The sequence below is a fragment of the Tiliqua scincoides genome, chromosome 9, assembly GCF_035046505.1.
Source record: "Tiliqua scincoides isolate rTilSci1 chromosome 9, rTilSci1.hap2, whole genome shotgun sequence".
NCBI classification, from domain to species: domain Eukaryota; kingdom Metazoa; phylum Chordata; class Lepidosauria; order Squamata; family Scincidae; genus Tiliqua; species Tiliqua scincoides.
This window is the reverse complement of record NC_089829.1, coordinates 3,011,561-3,028,003: the sequence shown is the minus strand read 5'-3', so window position 1 is coordinate 3,028,003 and position 16,443 is coordinate 3,011,561. Positions and strand designations below refer to the sequence as shown.

The following is a 16,443-nucleotide window of genomic DNA, read 5'->3' as shown; positions in this document are numbered from 1 at the left end:
TCATTCATATAAGTTCATCTTTAATATATTCATTTATGTAAACTTACATAAGAACATAAGAACATAAGAACATAAGAACAGCCCCACTGGATCAGGCCATAGGCCCATCTAGTCCAGCTTCCTGTATCTCACAGCGGCCCACCAAATGCCCCAGGGAGCACACCAGATAACAAGAGACCTCGTCCTGGTGCTCTCCCCTACATCTGGCATTCTGACTTAACCCATTCCTAAAATCAGGAGGTTGCGCATACACATCATGGCTTGTACCCCATAATGGATTTTTCCTCCAGAAACTCGTCCAATCCACTTTTAAAGGCGTCTAGGCTAGACGCCAGCACCACATCCTGTGGCAAGGAGTTCCACAGACTGACCACGCGCTGAGTAAAGAAATATTTTCTTTTGTCTGTCCTAACCCGCCCAACACTCAATTTTAGTGGATGTCCCCTGGTTCTGGTATTATGTGAGAGTGTAAAGAGCATCTCCCTATCCACTCTGTCCATCCCCTGCATAATTTTGTATGTCTCAATCATGTCCCCCCTCAAGCGTCTCTTTTCTAGGCTGAAGAGGCCCAAACGCCGTAGCCTTTCCTCATAAGGAAGGTGCCCCAGCCCCGTAATCAGCTTAGTCGCTCTCTTTTGCACCTTTTCCATTTCCACTATGTCTTTTTTGAGATGCGGCGACCAGAACTGGACACAATACTCCAGGTGTGGCCTTACCATCGATTTGTACAATGGCATTATAATATTAGCCGTTTTGTTCTCAATACCCTTCCTAATGATCCCAAGCATAGAATTGGCCTTCTTCACTGCCGCCGCACATTGGGTCGACACTTTCATCGACCTGTCCACCACCACCCCAAGATCTCTCTCCTGATCTGTCACAGACAGCTCAGAACCCATCAGCCTATATCTAAAGTTTTGATTTTTTGCCCCAATGTGCATGACTTTACACTTACTGACATTGAAGCGCATCTGCCATTTTGCTGCCCATTCTGCCAGTCTGGAGAGATCCTTCTGGAGCTCCTCACAATCACTTCTGGTCTTTACCACTCGGAAAAGTTTGGTGTCGTCTGCAAACTTAGCCACTTCACTGCTCAACCCTGTCTCCAGGTCATTTATGAAGAGGTTGAAAAGCACCGGTCCCAGGACAGATCCTTGGGGCACACCGCTTTTCACCTCTCTCCATTGTGAAAATTGCCCATTGACACCCACTCTCTGCTTCCTGGCCTCCAACCAGTTCTCAATCCACGAGAGGACCTGTCCTCTAATTCCCTGACTGTGGAGTTTTTTCAGTAGCCTTTGGTGAGGGACCGTGTCAAATGCCTTCTGAAAGTCCAGATATATAAAGTCCACGGGTTCTCCCGCATCCACATGCCTGTTGACCTTTTCAAAGAATTCTATAAGGTTTGTGAGGCAAGACTTACCCTTACAGAAGCCATGCTGACTCTCCCTCAGCAAGGCCTGTTCGTCTATGTGTTTTGAGATCCTATCTTTGATGAGGCATTCCACCATCTTACCCGGTATGGATGTTAGGCTGACCGACCTATAGTTTCCCGGGTCCCCCCTCTTTCCCTTTTTAAAAATAGGCGTGACATTTGCTATCCTCCAATCTTCTGGTACCGTGGCTGTTTTGAGGGACAAGTTGCATACCTTAGTCAAGAGATCTGCAACTTCATTCTTCAATTCCTTAATAACCCTTGGGTGTATGCCATCAGGGCCCGGTGACTTATTGATCTTTAATTTATCAATGAGGTCTGAAACATCTTCTCTTTTAACCTCTATCTGACTTAACTCCTCGGTCAGGAGGGGCCGTTCGGGCAGCGGTATCTGCCCAAGGTCTTCTGCCGTGAAGACAGATGCAAAGAACTCATTTAATTTCTCTGCCATCTCTAAGTCTCCTTTTATCTCCCCTTTCCCTCCCTCACCATCCAGAGGGCCAACCGCTTCTCTGGCGGGTTTCCTGCTTCTAACATATTTGAAGAAGCTTTTATTATTCCCCTTAATGTTGCTGGCCATGCGTTCCTCATAGTCTCGCTTATGTAAACTTGAATAAACTTATGTAAATTTATTCTCGCTTGAATAAACTTATGTAAATTTATTCAAATTTTAAATGTAAATTAATTCTTTTTTTCCCCCAGCCCCCGACACAGTGTCTTGAGAGCTGATGTGGCCCTCCTGCCAAAAACTTTGGACACCCCTGCTCTATTGGAACCCACCTAGGTTTACCAGACTTTTAAAAAAGATTTAGAAACATTTTTTTTATAAGTAATAAAACCAGAAAAAGACACTCAAACATTTATCTCCCTATGCTTGCAGACACATGCTTGCAGACTGCAGGAACAAAGCTCTTTACATGGTAATCAGCAGTGACAGTATCTGATTTCTGAATAGCCTCAGGGCTTGAGGCAATTTGTTATCTGATCTTTCCATCTGGTGACCCACCAAAAATCAGGTCGCAATCCACCAGTGGGTCTAGACCCACAGTTTGGGAACCACTGGGCTACACCAAAGGGCAATTAGAGCCTCTGATTGGAGGCGCACAGTATCAACTGGAAAGGGTTATTGACTCCACCAGATCAGGCTTCTGTAACGCAATGTCTTGCCTCTTTCCTGCCTCATCTGCTTCACAAGAAATTCCCCTTTAAGGCTGTTTTCTTGAAAGTCTGTGGCAATTTCCAGCTCTTGGAGTGCAGAACCAGTCTCCCATCATCAAAGGAATATCTCTGAGTTTCTCTTTTGTCTGTTGTGTGTTCCCTTTTAACAAGCTCCAAATCCTCCCACTGAGGTGTGGGGGGGGGGGGGGAGAAGACTGATTTTCTTGCATTGCAACCATTGCATTAATGGTGGATTTAAAAGGCCTCGCTGGGGACGGGGAGGGGGAGAACCCTCCAAACAATCTTGGCTTGCACTGGCAAAGAAGCCGATCCACCCAGGTCTCTTGAAATCCTCCTCTCCTCCTCCGCCAGCCCCTCCTTTTCTTGTCAACTGGCAGCTCTGCATGCCAGACTGAATCTCAGAGCCCATTTTTATAGCTGAATTTGAACAGAAAGACAGACAAGCCTGCAAGAGAATGAAAGGCTCAATATAAAAAGAACTGGGCTCCCATTTGTTCTCTTAAAAGAGAGTCTGAAGATGCCACCATTCAGGAAGTACTTGGTGGGTGGCCCCAGGGGCGTGCTCAATGTGTGCCTCTTGAGTTGGAGTACCAAAGAAAGAGTTCAAAGACCAGCCTCCCCTCTACATTTTCTCAATCTGTGTAATTCTCCTCCATCTCCTCTTCTGACTGCTGTGAACCAATGTGCCATTTTATTTCCTGTATTAAAGTAGGAAATGTTTTTCACGCTTGCACCCAAAGAGGATCCTGCCTATTTTTGCATCCATTTGGATTGGAAGAAGGCAAGTCCACAGGGCTGGTGCATGCAGAGGTGTAATGGGGAACCTCATTGGGGAGGTAATTCCACTCACTCTACACTGAGAATGGGAAGTACCAAGGCAGAACTGGGGCAGAATTTTATTCACACAGTGGAGGGTTTTTGAGGGGAGAGCAAGAGAGCAGGGCATGAATAATTCAGGAATGCAACAGGTAGACTCGCTTTGGGGAAAGTTCTAATGGCTCTTGGAGAGCCTTCTCTTTCTAACAATCACTGAGTTGGACAATGCAGGGAGGAAACGGGATAGAGACAGGGTAATAGGGAACCATAACCTTTTGTGTGCCTGGAGTATTCTTGGTTACAGACAGAGACGGGGCCTGTAGGCTTTGTGGACAAGATGGGTTTTAAGAAGGGAGTTGAAGGCAAGGGCCTGCAAGTTGCTGTCACTGCCCCAATGGCTCCAACAGTGAGTGGGAGGGGCTGCTTACACAGTGCATTTGGGTGCCAGAAATAATATGCCCCTTGGCTATGCTACTGCTCAGTTCATCCCTTGGAGTCTGTCACTTCACATAGGCACCCCTCATCCTGATCAGGACTGTACCATCTTGAATCTCTGTGTCTCTCCGTTTCAAAAAAGGACAAGTCCAAAGTTCGGCTCTTCTCTGCTTCTTCTAAACCTCCTGTCTGGGAGAACACTGTGTTAAAAGCAACTGGTGTCTCTGCAACTCCCTCCCTTTCCTCCCTCTTCTGTTGTCACTGCTGTCACTGCGTTGGGTGTGCTTAGGGCGACAGATTTTCTGCCGCATCATAGGTGGCAATAAAAGTGTGATTCAATGACAACTAAAGAGCAAGATCATCAGCAGGTAAATGCTTTATTCCCAGAGCGATCCACTTACAGCTGAGATAAGACATGTGCTCCTCGGAAATGAGATGCGTTTCTCATACAGAGCAGGTTCCTCTTTAGAGGCCAACACCAGAGAACTGTGTTAGTGTTTATTAAAACACTAGTAGCAAGATGGAAATACACCTCTGGTAGCAGAGGGTTGTTTATGATGGGCAGTGCATGCCGTGGAGTTCTCTTTTGCCATAGGAATGTAGTGCTCTGCAAAGCAAATATATATTCAAGATAAAAGAACGCCTTTAAATAAAATTCTCAACCACTTTACATAACTGTGGCACGAGGCACCATCGTTCTATTTAGAGGGAGTGTGGAGGCTACCTTACGCAGCCTCATACGATCAGGTTGAAGACATCTACTACTTTTGACTCAGTCTGTTGGCTAATCAGTCTTATCGTGACAGCCTTCACTGTCCTCTCACAACAGTCCAAATCAAGAACATGATTCTTGAACATGAAAAAGAACATTGAACATTCTTGAACAAGAATCTTGAACAAATCAAGAACATGTCTTCCATGGCTATCATCAAATGAGCTTGAAAATGAACTGAGCTATTTGCTAAAGTGGATCCAGATGTGTCATTTGCAGTTGGAATCTTGCAAACCTTCACATCCCTGACAGCAGACACTTTTGGGGGGTCGGGGGCAAAGAGGACTTACTAGGGAGATGCAGCCCCCTACCAAAGACCCTTGGGGGATGAGGGTCTTCAGTGGCAGGTTGCCATTTTCCTCCACAAGCATTCCAAGGCTGCTCCAACCTCTTGAACAGGAGACAAGGAGTCTAATCCATTGAGCTTCACTCCTTTTCAATAGAGAGGCTTTATCTGAGCCAGAGAAGATGTGGAAACCTTCAGAGCTCAATGCAATGAGGAGGTGAGCTTTGCAAGTCCCCCAGTACCTTAATGTACCTGCTCAAGAGCCCCGGAGATGGCCAAAGACATCCCTTTCATTTGGAATCAGAGAGGAAGTGATTTGGAGCTGGATAATGAGGAAATGTGACTGTGCTGAATTTTGGAAGCCTCCCCGATCTTGGCTGAGAATTTGCAGCCCAGTTCTGGTGTGAGTGAGCTTGAGGTCTTTTCCAGCTATAAGACTTGGCTCCTAGGCGTGCTTGGGCATTTGCACCCTCTCTCAAAACAAAGACATGCAGACAGCCAGGCTTCAAGTGAAATGAGGCACAGAGGCACAGTGATGGCTTGTACCAGCCCGCGGTCTCTCTTCCAGCCCAACCCCTCATCTATGGCATGGAGGACTTTGCTGCACACTGAGCTGTGTTGATGTTTTCATGCTGCTGCCCTCTTTTCTGCATGGCTTCCACCATGGAATCTGGTCCAGATGAGAGCATATGCTGTTCTTAAAGCATCAAAACACCCTTTCTCCTTCCTTTGCTGTTTCTGGGTTAGAGAGACACAAATCCCCTTGCTGAGCTGTCTCTCTTGATCTTGTGGGAACAGCCAACTACAGCGTTGGAGTTGCCCCTTTGTAGGCTTCCTCTCAGGGTCCCACAAAGCCAAGAAATTAACACTAAGGAATTGGGTGCTGGAGGTGTCACTCCCAATGTGGTTTGCAGCTGGTTGGAGATTCCTGTGAAAGGGCAGAAGGGGTGGCTGTTCTCTTTTCTGAATGGAAACCGATTTAGTTTTGATTTTTGTCTTGCTTTTGATACAGGAGGATCTTTGAAGTAGGTTTATATCAAGAATAAGAGATTGGGGCACTTCTCCCTTTCTCTCCTGCAGAAGAGAACATCTGTCTTCCTCCCTCCCTAGAATCCAGTTCTCATTGTGACTGATCTCATTGCCCTGCTCCGACAGTTGGCAGTTGAGTGGTCCCTGGCCAGGCTGAGGCTGTCTGTTTTGCGCTTCCTCTTTAGGATGATGGGTAGTTTTGGTGTCCAAGGGCATGAGGAGATGAATCAGGGGCAGTGCTGAGCCTTTGAACCAGAGACAGCTGGATGTTCTGTTGCATGGTTAACAGAACATGTGCAGCTTCATTTCTACAGCATTAACCCAGCATCCACCAGGCAGGGAGCAGCTTTCCAGTGTTCCAGATTAAGACAAGTTTCTCCCAAAGCCACCAGTTGCTGTAGTCCCAGCAACATGGCATACAGCTGGCACTGTGCGCCAATCCTTTTGCGATGAGAGAATGACTCCCATTAGGAGACCTGGAGGATGTTGGGGGAAGGACTCTTGCCCAGTTGAGGTTAATAAGCAATGAGTCCTGCTAACCACATGCTGTTTGTGAGATGTGCAGTTGCACTATATCTTTGTCTCAGGGTGTTGCTTTTCAGTTCCTTAATGATCCCTGGCAACATCCCTGTTGTGTTCATTGAGCCTTCCATCATGATGCTGAGATCTCTTTTCTGGCTAGCTGCTGACAGCTCAGATACCACTGGTGTGTACTTGAGATGGGCTTATTTATCTGCACCCCCAATGTGGGTGTGGTTTTATTTGCAAAGAACCTTACTTGTTCTTACTTACTTACATTACTTACTTACATTGGCAAGCTGTCTTTTGGAAGGTTCTGTCCAATAGCAGCTGTTGAGCTCTGTTGCTGAGGCTACTCCTTAAAATCAAAAGATCTCCAGCAGAAACACTTGGAAAAATTCACCTGGCTCCTTCAGAAGACTGTAAGAACTCCAAAGAGATTGGCTATAGCACCTCATAATTGGCAGAAGAGAAGGAGGTCTTCAGGAACCTCTTGCTATGAGCCATCATTGGAGACAAGATCTTGGGTAGAGGAGCCAATAACTTGATCTGGCTCATCTCTGGTAAACCAAGATTCCCAAATGCAGTGAATCATAACTTGGGGTACACCGATCCAGCTGCCCTGTTGGTTCTGGGATGTGATGACCACAGTCTTTGATGGCTTTCAAGAGGGATAAATGGATGTTTGATCCATCTATCCTAGTGATCCTCTCTCAAAGGGCAAGAAGTGGCTTCCTTCTGAGTTCAGTCCATCTAGGTCAGAACCAGGCACTGACTGGCAGCATCTCATGAGGGTTTCAGAATGGGGGACTTTCTCAGCCTTACCTGGAGATGCTGAGACTGCTTGTAGACTTCTCAGGTGCCTGAGAAGAGCTTGTAGGTTAATCCTATAAACTGAATGAAACACTGGAAGTGGCCTCCATGCATTTCTGTAGCTCCTCTTCCATGCATTGTTAAATTGTAAGGAGGTGGGGAAGGCATGTAAACTGTCTGGATTTTCCACAGTCTGCCCCTCCTTGTGCTCGTACAACAGAGGCCTCGTCAGACCCAGTGCTTTTCAGGGCTGCACAAATAATTTCTCTTGTATGTATGTGTAATGCTCCCTCTACTCCCTCCCCCACAGCTTTGCAGAGTCTTAAAAACAACTAATGAAGCAATTATCCCAATCAGCTTGGGGAACTGCAACAAGGCTACAGGGATGATGACTTAGTCAGTTTTACCAGGGAGGAGGAGGGGGGTTATTTAAAGTCTCCAAGGACTGTGTGGGATGACTGTGAGGCCAGGAGATTGCAAACAGCAGTGATACAACTCTTGCTGGGGGGGGGGGGGTGTGTGCAGGTGTCCCACTTCAAAAGTGGAGGGATAAGAACCGAGGAGGGGCAGACCAGGAGGGAGACACCAGCATCCAGACTACTCTCCTTTTGATCACAAGTGCCTTGATTTACTTTCCTCTTGCCTTGTTAAAATTGAAATAAATTACCATTGACCACAGAATTCTTAACCTTTTGCTGTGTTTTTTCCATAATCTTTTGTTCTCCATTTTTGGCATCAGTATAGGAACAGCTAATGCTACAGGCCTGAAATGATTGCCCCTTCAATTTCTCGATTCCTGTATCCCTTTCCTCCAGTGAAGTGTTTTGAAAAAGAAAACCAAGTAGTGCTTGTAGTAAATATAGAATGTACAGGCGCTGAGCTTTGAGATGTCTTTGCATATTTGGCAATCTGGCAGGCACACCTGTGACTGCGCAAATGCTTTGTTATCTATGGTTAGTGTTGAAAAGCCAGTGCCCTGGAAAATAGTGGAAAGTTATAGAAAGAGCTAGCCTTGAAAATGTTATGAAGAAATCATATCTATGGAATGTGTTTGCGGTTAAGCTAGAGAGCCGGCGGGTTACAGCCCATATGAATGTCAACATCCTCTTAGAAATTTCCCTATTTCGTAGCCTTATATCATGTGTTTTGAGACTTAATAAAAAGCTGGGTCAGGAGCTGGGAGACACTTCACTTCTCCCTTGATTTCATTCCTGCTCCTGCTTCCAGCACTTTCAACCTCTCTGAAACCTGTGTCTGTTGTCTAATTCTTGCCATGGCTTCTCTGCCACACCAAAGCAGCATCTTAAGCTGCTCCTCAAGTAGCACCAAAATGCTACAAGTGCTTGGTTTAAATTGCAAGATCTTTCCTTTTGTAAGCTTGCCCATTTTCAAAAGAAGGACCCAGTGTGTCCTAGACACTTGAGATGAAGCTCTGTGATGGCATCTCCTCCAGAGTCTTGTCAGAAGTAGCACCTTGCAAAAGGGAGAGGCTTCAAATTGCTTCTAGTTCTATGGTTTGAAATTGCCTGTGACTTCCAGGGTCAAACTACAGAGAGAACCTTGTCGAGATGTGGAAATTGGCAGGGGAAAGAGAGCAGGTTTTTACTTTTAGGAGAAGAGCACATGGGTGTCTGACTTAGTCCAGTTTTCCAGCTTGGGGGAGGGAGATGCATTTGAGATTTCCAAACTGCAGCCCTAAGTGAGCAGCTGCAGCAGGTACCAAGGTAAGCACAACTACCATTGTTTCAGACAGACACAGTTGGCACACCTGTTACACCAACTCTAACTACCCAAGTCCTTGTTAAAGGCTTGACTATAGGTAAAGTTGCATTAAGAGGCAGAATCCTGGTCCATGGTCTTTTACACTTTTTGGGAATGGCAAGTCCTGCTGTTTCAGAGCTGGGTCTTCCCTCATTCTGCTGATGCTGCCAGGGGTTCAACTTGGGGGCTTCTGCCTGAAAAGCAGTTCCAGGTGCATGGGAGAATGGGTAGAGATTTAACAATGCGGGTGGACTTTGGTGGTTGTAGGTGCTGGAGTTGCAGGGGTGAAGGTCAGATGCAGCAGTGTGATTGGCTATCAGAGCAGGGAGAAAGGGAATTCAGTGATGGAATTATAAGAAGGACTGATCATTTCACAAGACTGATCTCCTGTCTCTGAGGGTGGGGCAGCTTTGAATCTAAGGGTATTCTTGTATTCAAGAGCAGAAGTAGCCAATAGCTTGTTATAGAACCTGCTTCTGATGAGCATATCAGGCTAGCTGCATCTGTCTGGCACCCCATCAAGTTGTATTTTGTCGATATGGACAACCAGAAAACATTTAGGATGAATTTTCACTACATCCCCCACTCCTGAAAAAGGTGAAAAATTGCATCCACAAGCAGATCTTCAGGCCTCCAAGGAGCCCTTCTGGCTCAAGCCAAAGGTCCAGCATCTGTGGCTGACCTTGATGCCCCAAGTGAGCCCCCAAGCAGGGCATGGATACTGCAGTCCTGTGCTGCATGTCAAATGCATGCCCCCCTCCCCAAATGGGCTTGCAAACAACTTGCGGGTTCCATATAGCCACAAGGACTTGCCAGCGCTCAGCGCTCTTCCATGAATTTGTGTAATCCCTCCTAAAGCCATATAAGCCACTTTGAATTCCATGAAGAGACGTGCCTTCCCTCGCTCTGGCCTCAATCCCCTGCCAATCAATTTCCGCAGATCACCTGGAGTTCTAGCAATAGGGAGAGATGGTGAGAAATGCTTCTCTGGGAGGGTTGGTAGTCCTTGCTACAACTAGAGAGATGCTCTGGGAATGTGAGTTGCAATCAGGGCTCCAAAAATGGAGACTAGGTATTGCTTTTCAGCAAGAAGAAGGGACAGATGCTTCCATGTCCCTGAGGAAATCTTAAAATGAAACCAGGGAGACACCAGCAAAAGGGAGCCATCCCCAAATGTGTGCCATCCCTCTCTTAAATGTGTTGCCCTCTGCCCTGTGGTGAGCTGGTGCTGCAAAGAGGATGCCTTGGTCTTGGTCTACATGTGCTTGTTTCATCAAAGAATAGAAATAACATTATAAATACCGAGAAGGAGAAAGATCGGCTCTCGGCCTTAATGAGCGGGAGAAAAAAGCCTGGGTATATTTCATCCCAAAGCCTAAAGTGTTCCCAACCAGACAGCAGGGACAAGGCCACTAAATTCAAAACCTCCCTGGCAGGGTGATCCTAACTACAGTGTGCATGAAGGGAATTCACTTGGGTGTCCGGAGGAGCGCCGTTTGGATGAGTGATTCATGGGAAAGCCGCCAAGTGAAAGATGGAGCCAAGGCAGCTGTCTGGGCCGGGTGATTTGCCACTCCTGGTTTGGAAAGCACAGGGCAGGGCTTGGAGAAATGGAGTTAGAGAGAAGTGGGAATGTCCTTCAGAACATTCAGTGTTGCTGCCATGTCCTGGAGCCAGAAGAGTGGGGTTCTTTGAGAAGTACCTGGAATGTAGAAATGCTCTCTTGAGCCCTCTGTTTTCACAAAACTCTCCATTTCCTCGCTCCCCTCACCCCCCAAGCTCAGCTCCTGTATCCCTGCCTGTGGCCTTCATCCCTCCAACTCTGCCCCTTGAAGATTACCTAAACTCTCAAATGATTCCGCCCTTGTTGCCCCTTTTTCCTGGAACCTCCTTGCAGAGCTCCATGCATTGCCCTTCAATTATATCACCCCTTTTTTTTCCTGTGGCTGCCCCAAAACAACCTTCCTGCCACCTCTCGTACTGTGTTCAAATCCCCCCTTCAAAAGCCCTTTTCCTGCAAAAGTGCTGCACGCACCTCACATTGCCATCCTGCACTCGAACTGAAACCAAAATGAATGGACGTCCTTCCTGTTTATTCCTGCCTCAAAGTTGTCCCTTCTCTTGTTGTCTCTTTGGAGTCTTTCTTCTAGACCAGGGATCTCTAAACTTTTTGGCCGAAGGGCCGCATCAGATACCTGGCACAATGTCAAGGGCCAGAAAAAAATTAAGTAAATACATTAGAGATAGATGAATGAATGGGCTCAAATGTCTAGGATTTCTCCAAGCACCAACACAGCCCAAGAAATAAAGCACACACTTAAATAAGCATAATTCCGGTTGTATTTGGTCAATTGGGCCAGAGGCTCTCAAGGGATCAGAGGATGGCCATGGGCCAGATAGAGGCTTGCCACAGGCTGCATTTGGCCCCCAGGCCGGGGATTGGAGACCCCTGTTCTAGACTGTAAGTGTGTAGGTGCAGGAATCTGTCTTCTTGGACTTTGTAGTACATGATGTGTGAGGCTAGCACAAATGAAAGAAATGAAATGTTACCCTCTCCTAGTTAGGTCAGTAGTGACTGATTATTGGAGATTCTTTAGAGTGATTTCCCCCTCCCCCTATCTGTATCCCCCTTTCAAGTCCCTGGCTAAATGAATGGTTGCTTTTATGCAGACTGTTAAGTGCCAGGTTGTGCTGCTCTCCATGTTTCTGATTAAATGTGTGTGTTTGGTGGGTTGTTTTTGGCTTATTTTCTTGCTCTTAAAAATCCTTCTGTTATTGTGTGTCTAATGCTGGAAATATATATTAACTGCCAAGGGAATAACTTCCATCGATCGGATAGGGTAGAGAAATATATGAAATAAAATACACTAAGGAACAGTGTTGGGGGGGTGACCTCTTGGAGTAGCACTGATACTGCCTGGTGCCCACAGTAATCTCCCCCCCCCCCGCACTATGAATTGAGTGGCAAAAATGTCATTTCTGTTCTGCACGTATAGTATAGCCCACTCATTGTTCATGGTGCTATAAAAAAAGTGCAGGAGGCAGGTCCCTGTCCTGAGCAGTTTGCAATCTAAAATCAGACATAGGGCAAACAGAGGCATGAGTGTCAAAAGACCTGTCCTTTACATCTCTTACCGACGCTTCTTAAACCATGTGGACAGGGGAGCTGTCTCTTACTGAGTAATGCCCATTGGTCCACCTACTGCACTGAAGGGTAGCAGCTCTCCAAGTTTGCATGTGGGGGCTTCTTCCAGCCCTGTCTGGAGAAGCCAGGGATTGAACTAGGAAACCTTCAGCCTGCAGTAAGGCAGATGGTCCCAGGGCTATGGAAACAATTCTTTGTGTCTCCTTCCAAGGACTTGCATTCCAGCATTGTGGCTCATGTTCTTTCTTCACCATTACCACAGGTCCTGAGGATGGATGCTGAGGACGACCCCTTGTTACAAGATGCATGGCCGAATGAAGAAGAGGAGGCAGCCTTTGGCCCCCGTAAAATGGCAGAGGGCCCACGGCTCTGCGGGAAGTGCCAGTGGAATGCCAAACCACAAATGCCAACCACAGCAGTTCTCACCTCTGGCTTCTGGAGTGCCATGGGCTGGGTCTTCACCAACCCCTACTCCGCTGGCATCATCCTCTTCCTGGGTTGCACTATTCCAACTGCACTGGCCATTTTTATGTTCTTGCACTACCCGGCCTTGGACATTGACATCTCATACAACGCCTTTGAGATCCGCAACCATGAGTCCTCCCAGCGCTTTGATGCCCTCACCTTGGCCCTCAAGTCCCAGTTTGGCTCATGGGGCCGCAACCGCCGGGATCTGGCAGAGTTCACCTCTGAGACCTTGCAGAGGCTAATCTTTGAACATCTTCAGCACCTCCACCTCAACACCTCACGGTTGGGGGGAGTAGCCAGAAGGAGGCGGAGTGTGGACCAAGGGCGGCCTCCTCCTTCTCCTTCTGAGGCCCTGCCAGGCTTGGGCAACCAAACGTCCCGCCAACCCCGGAGTGTCCCATCCCACTGGGAGTATTCTAATACTGTTGTGAGTGCCAACACCCAGACACATGCGCACTGGCGCATTGAGCTCATCTTCCTAGCTCGGGGAGATGCTGAGAACAACATCTTCACCTCTGATCGCCTGGTCACCATCCATGAAATTGAGCGCAAAATTATGGACCACCCGCACTTCCGGGAGTTTTGCTGGAAGCCCCATGAGGTTCTCAAAGACCTCCCGCTGGGTTCCTACTCCTACTGCTCCCCTCCAAGCTCACTCATGACATATTTCTTCCCCACAGAGAGAGGTGGAAAGATCTACTATGATGGTCTAGGGCAGGATCTGGCTGACATCAGAGGTAAGACCTTTTGGATTGATTTGCATGTGGGTCTCATGTGCAGTCTCTAGGTCTCCAGGTAGAGCTGAGAAAAGAGATTGTTACTTCCAGTCAGTGCAGGCAATCCTGAGGAAGACAATTTGGTAGAAAGCAGCTGCATAAGTTGTGTGGTGGCAGGTGGTTTTCTAAAGATTGATTCCATGGTGTGACTGTGCTGTGTTTGAGACTTGCAGGGCCAAGGACGTGAGCCTCTCCCCTGGAGTCAGACCTAGGTGATCAGCCCACGTGATTGTATCACTCCCTGTCGTCCACCAAGCTATGTGCAGTCCTGGAGCCATCCATTCTGGCTCTTAGATGCTTTGTGACCCCCCCCCCCTTATTTTTTGCAGTCCCAGAGAGGCAATGCACACTATCTGATCAACCTTGGTCTGTGGCCGCTGGACTGCAGTCTGCCCAAAGGGCTCGCAAATGTGACCAACCTGCCCCAGAAGTGGTGTTGGTGTGTTTCTTTCACCCTGATTTTTCCTGCCTGCCTTTAGGTTCCCTGGAGCTGGCCATGACCCACCCAGAGTTCTACTGGTATGTGGACGAGAGTCTGTCAGCAGAGAACATGAAGAGCAGTCTCCTGCGCAGTGAGATTCTCTTTGGGGCTCCCCTGCCCAGCTACTACTCAGTGGAGGACCGGTGGGAGGAACAGCGCAGGAAATTCCAGAGCTTTGTAGTCACCTATGTGGCATTGTTGGCCAAGCAGTCCACCAGGTAAGGAGGCGGAGAGAGGTTTCACTTGTGGGAGGAAAGCTGCTTCCCTGGGCTCCTTAAAAACTTAGCAAAAATACCTGTGGGGTCAGCTTACACAGTCACCTGCCTCCCAAATGGCCCACGCAGAAACAATATAAAGGCAACAGTCATCTCCTATTTTTGTATTCTCTGAACCCATAATTCAGAGGTGGACTGCTCTTGAACATGAAGTTTCCATCTGGTTATCATAGCTGTTAATTCACCCACCTTAAGAGCAGAAAAGAAACCCCTTGTTTGTGGAGGCTGGCTATAGTTACTAGGTAGTGTAGGAAAAGCACTCAGTATATACTCAGGAACACACATTCCAAGACTGCAGATTCTAGTGTAGACACCGTGAGACCCCTGCCTTGTGATTGCCCTTGCCCCGAAGACTGCAATTAATGCTTGAGGCCATTAAGGAGAAATTGCAATGGGGGGGCGGAAGGGTGGTGTCACGGCCACTCTCTTGCAGTGCTGGCTTTAATGTCTTTCTCGTTTAATTATCTCAGATTAGCCTTGCTCAGGCCCTTCTGTGGAAGAGCCGGGACGTATTGTTTGGCTCGCGATCTTGGCTGCCGCGCCTCTTGGTTCCTCCTGCTTATTGCTCCTTTTGTACTTTAATATAATAAAACACTGATTAGGATTCCAGGTGGAATTGCTGGGAGTCATGTTCCGACAGCCGCCTGTTAAGCTCTAGAGGAAAGTTATGGGGGGGGAGGGAATGATGTGTGTTTGTCCCTTGCCAATCGCTCTCGCTCCTCCAATGCCTAATCCCCTGGCTTTGCTTGTGGTGGTGGGGGGATCCAATGCAGTGCTCTGTTATTCACAGAGATTTTCTTCTCACTCTCCAGGCAGGAGGGCTGGAAAGGATTCAGATTCCACAGGCCCCCTCCAGCTGCCTGTTGCATGGCTGATGTGCTTTTCTTGACAGGTTTAAGCTTGCTCCAAGTGAACGTAAGAACATAAGAATAGCTCCACTGGATCAGGCCATAGGCCCATCTAGTCCAGCTTCCTGTATCTCACAGCGGCCCACCAAATGCCCCAGGGAGCACACCAGATAACAAGAGACCTCATCCTGGTGCCCTCCCTTGCATGTGACATAGCCCATTTCTAAAATCAGGAGTTTGCGCATACACATCATGGCTTGTAACCCATAATGGATTTTTCCTCCAGAAACTTGTCCAATCCCATTTTAAAGGCATCCAAGCCAGATGCCGTCACCACGTCCTGCGGCAAGGAGTTCCACAGGCCAACCACACACTGAGTAAAGAAATATTTTATTTTGTCTGTCCGAACCCTCCCAACACTCAATTTTAGTGGATGTCCCCTGGTTCTGATGTTATGTGAGAGTGTAAAGAGCATCTCTCTATCCACTTTATCCTTCCCATACATAATTTTGTATGTCTCAGTCTTTTCTAGGCTGAAGAGGCCCAAACGCTGTAGCCTTTCCTCATAAGGAAGGTGCCCCAGCCCCGTAATCATCTTAGTCACTCTCTTTTGCACCTTTTTCATTTCCACTATGTCCTTTTTGAGATGCGGCGACCAGAACTGGACACAATACTCCAGGTGCGGCCTTACCATCGATTTGTACAATGGCATTATAATATTAGCCGTTTTGTTCTCAATACCTTTTCTAATGATCCCCAGCATAGAATTGGCCTTCTTCACTGCCGCCGCACATTGGGTCGACACTTTCATTGACCTGTCCACCACCACCCCAAGATCTCTCTCCTGATCTGTCACAGACAGCTCAGAACCCATGAGCCTATATGTGAAGTTTTGATTTTTTGCCCCAATGTGCATGACTTTACACTTACTGACATTAAAGCGCATCTGCCATTTTGCTGCCCATTCTGCCAGTCTGGAGAGATCCTTCTCGAGCTCCTCACAATCACTTCTGGTCTTCACCGCTTGGAAAAGTTTGGTGTCATCTGCAAACTTAGCCACCTCGCTGCTCAACCCTGTCTCCAGGCCATTTATGAAGAGGTTGAAGAGCAGGACAGATCCTTGGGGCACGCTGCTTTTCACCTCTTTCCATTGTGAAAATTGCCCATTGACACCCACTCTCTGTTTCCTGGTCTTCAACCAGAAATGCCAGAAATGCTGGCGATGGCAACGACATTGGGCATGTGGCTGGAATCTCAACCCCGAGAGGCAGTGTGGGCCTTGCAGTAGCATAGCTGGGGGTGTCACGGTAAGTAGTGCAGGCGCCACAACATGCTGTGTAAGCGGCCCCTCCCATTCACTGATGGCAATTGCTGTCACTACTGCAATGGCTCTGATGGCAAGTGG

The 16,443-nt window shown here is 47.6% G+C and overlaps 1 protein-coding gene across 1 annotated transcript in view; it reads left to right on the top strand.

Annotated features, from left to right (window-relative positions):
• The window catches only part of DISP3 (dispatched RND transporter family member 3), a 42,253-nt gene that overhangs the window by 9,186 nt on the left and 16,624 nt on the right, over nucleotides 1-16,443 (top strand). The window contains exons 2-3 of the mRNA XM_066637676.1: nucleotides 12,453-13,395; nucleotides 13,914-14,133. Coding sequence (XP_066493773.1) covers nucleotides 12,462-13,395; nucleotides 13,914-14,133 — 1,154 coding nt within the window. The 5' untranslated portion in view covers nucleotides 12,453-12,461. The remainder of the gene's footprint in view (nucleotides 1-12,452; nucleotides 13,396-13,913; nucleotides 14,134-16,443) is intronic.